At 43.3% G+C, this 2,500-nt stretch overlaps 1 protein-coding gene across 1 annotated transcript in view; it reads right to left on the reverse strand.

Moving 5' to 3' along the window:
* Positions 1-2,500, reverse strand: part of ss (aryl hydrocarbon receptor spineless) — a 527,312-nt gene that overhangs the window by 60,098 nt on the left and 464,714 nt on the right. Inside the window, exon 4 of the mRNA XM_076198053.1 lies at positions 537-743. Within this exon, the coding sequence (XP_076054168.1) occupies positions 537-743 (207 nt within the window). The remainder of the gene's footprint in view (positions 1-536; positions 744-2,500) is intronic.

A 2,500-nucleotide genomic window follows, 5' to 3' on the forward strand; every position in this document is an offset into this window, starting at 1 on the left:
CCACTACGGCGGTCCGGGTTCGACTTCCGCCCAGGGCTGAAATAACTTCAGTATCGCTTCGCTGCGGGGTGATACTCCAACTCTTATGGGCGGGGAGTTGGGTGTGTGTGTGTGCGTGTAAGGTGGCAGTATTACCCATAGATCGGTCGTACGAACTCTGAGCTCTCATTCGGGAGGTTAATAACTGTCGATAACGAGTCAAACACGTGATCCAAGACCATGGTGAATCACACACACAAGCCTGCATGCACAACACACGCACACATTCGGAAACACACACATACACAAACACATACACACACACACACACACACACACACACACACACACACACACACACACACACACACACACACACACACACACACACACACACACACACATACACACACACACACACACACAGACATATGCACACACATGTGTGTGCATGATATCCAAATTGAATAATTAGGGCAAGGCAGTGGCATAAAAGAGCGGAAGAAGAGAGCCATTACGCGTCATAATCTACGTCATAATCTACGTCACAAGCTCACCAGAAACCCGGAGGTGTTGTCCAGCAGACACCGGAACCTGACGGTGAAGTTCCTCTCCAGGACCTGCTGGTCGCCATGGAGAGCCTCCTGCAGGGTGAGCCCGACCTGGTCATGGGAGAGGTGGGAGTTCCACAGAAGCTGCCTCTGGAGTTCCTCCCTGTCTTCAGAATGCACCAGTTCGTACACACTCTGGTGCACGATGTCACTCTGGGGGGAAAGAGAGAGAAGAGTGGTTAGCTTGTGTACCTAAATTTAAGAAAGTCACACTTACCTATTGTATACTAATTCTTATACACCCTAGCGCTCGTTTTCACCCAAGTACTCGTACTATGACTCATTACCTTTATGAGTGCGTTACTCAGTTGAACGTGTCAATCGTTATATTCACAGCTTTTTCTGTCCGTTTCACCTTCCTTACCTCTCCAAATACTATTGTTGGAAGGAGATATATTACACGTCACAGGACGTCACACTACGAGAAGATAGATATCAAGCATACGACATTGCGTACGTCGCAGAAGCAGCACCAAACTGCTGTTGAGCATCAGGCCTAACCAGAACCCGACCAGAGGCCACCTGGAATTAGGCCGACTTGACCTTGACCTCTTAGGACACCTGGTCAGAACGAGATGCGACCGTTGAGAAGAGTACGTCCACAGAAAGAATTATCTTTAGTTACTATTTTTTACCATGGAGTGGGTGGCAGTGGTTTTTATGCCTTTAGTTTTTGGCTACCTCCTTTGTAAGGGGGAAGTCTTTGGCATATGTATGTATGATTGAAATATGCCATGTTCTTTCTATGTATCATAATTGTAAGTATTTTTATTTAATATTGAGTAAATACCTACTTCTGTCACATTGTAAATATTACTGTACAACCAAAAATTGATGTAGTGGCAACCATCACAGCCTTCGTGGTCAGTTGCCTTGCTTCCTAGCGCAGATCTCGACTGGCTCTGAACAAGACAACTAGCTACGATTTACTAGAGCAAATACGTAGAACGAAACAGCCTTTTACTTGTTCTGCTACTCACATCACCTACAAAGTGTGGATCAAACCTTTCACACTATTTTATTACCCGCAGGGAGTAATTTACCCCAAGGATATGAGAGGTGGAGTTAATCTAACACTGAGTGGGGAACACTAGTAGGGGAAAAAGACATGCTCGGATTAAGTGGATTGGATAATTCTTAATAGGGTTTGATTCCTCTTAAAGGATCCGAGTTCTCTAAAAAGCATCCTTAGGAGGGACCTAACCTCTTTTAGAGGAATCCAAATTTATAAGAAAGGAGCCAACTTTATAAGAAAGGATCCAAACCCCTTAAAAGATTTTTTACCATGTACATTATGGGTATTAATTGCCATCTACTGCAATTTCTGCTGCCGCGACTTGATAAAATTAAGATACTTTTCGTAACAACGTCCACCCGGTGAATGTCATATAGTATAGCTGCATGAGCACATAGGGCAAAGGTGACGGTGCTGGCGTCGCCAACGCGTTCACTGTCGAAAGCTTCTCCTCAGTTAGGGTTGAATAGCGTGAATCGATATTGACCCATTTTCCGTAGTAACGTACTCTTTAGATTTCTCTCTGGTCAAAACTGCCACAAAGACCTAAAAGTATGTTAACATAGGGAAAAGGTAAAGAAATATAATTCTAATCTTTTAATCAAAGTCGACGAGGGATTTCTCTTCGGCTGAATAAAGTCGTCTATTCCCAGCAAGAACAAAATCATTTAAGCGGTCACTCGGATTGAATGTGGTAATGGAGATAGTTCATGAACTCAATTCTATTGTTGATTGTTCCTTAGGCATTCATTATTATTAACTTGACCAATTTCTTTGATAATTTAGAATTGTGGCATCTGGTAGCAATGTAGACAGCTTGTATCGTGAATGAAGGTGCATTATGATGTGTTTATATTTTATAGCCAAGATTGTTTACTTGCGTCTGCTAAATAAC

This window comes from Oratosquilla oratoria, chromosome 14, assembly GCF_046742065.1.
Source record: "Oratosquilla oratoria isolate Oo_2021 chromosome 14, ASM4674206v1, whole genome shotgun sequence".
In the NCBI taxonomy this organism is placed as follows: domain Eukaryota; kingdom Metazoa; phylum Arthropoda; class Malacostraca; order Stomatopoda; family Squillidae; genus Oratosquilla; species Oratosquilla oratoria.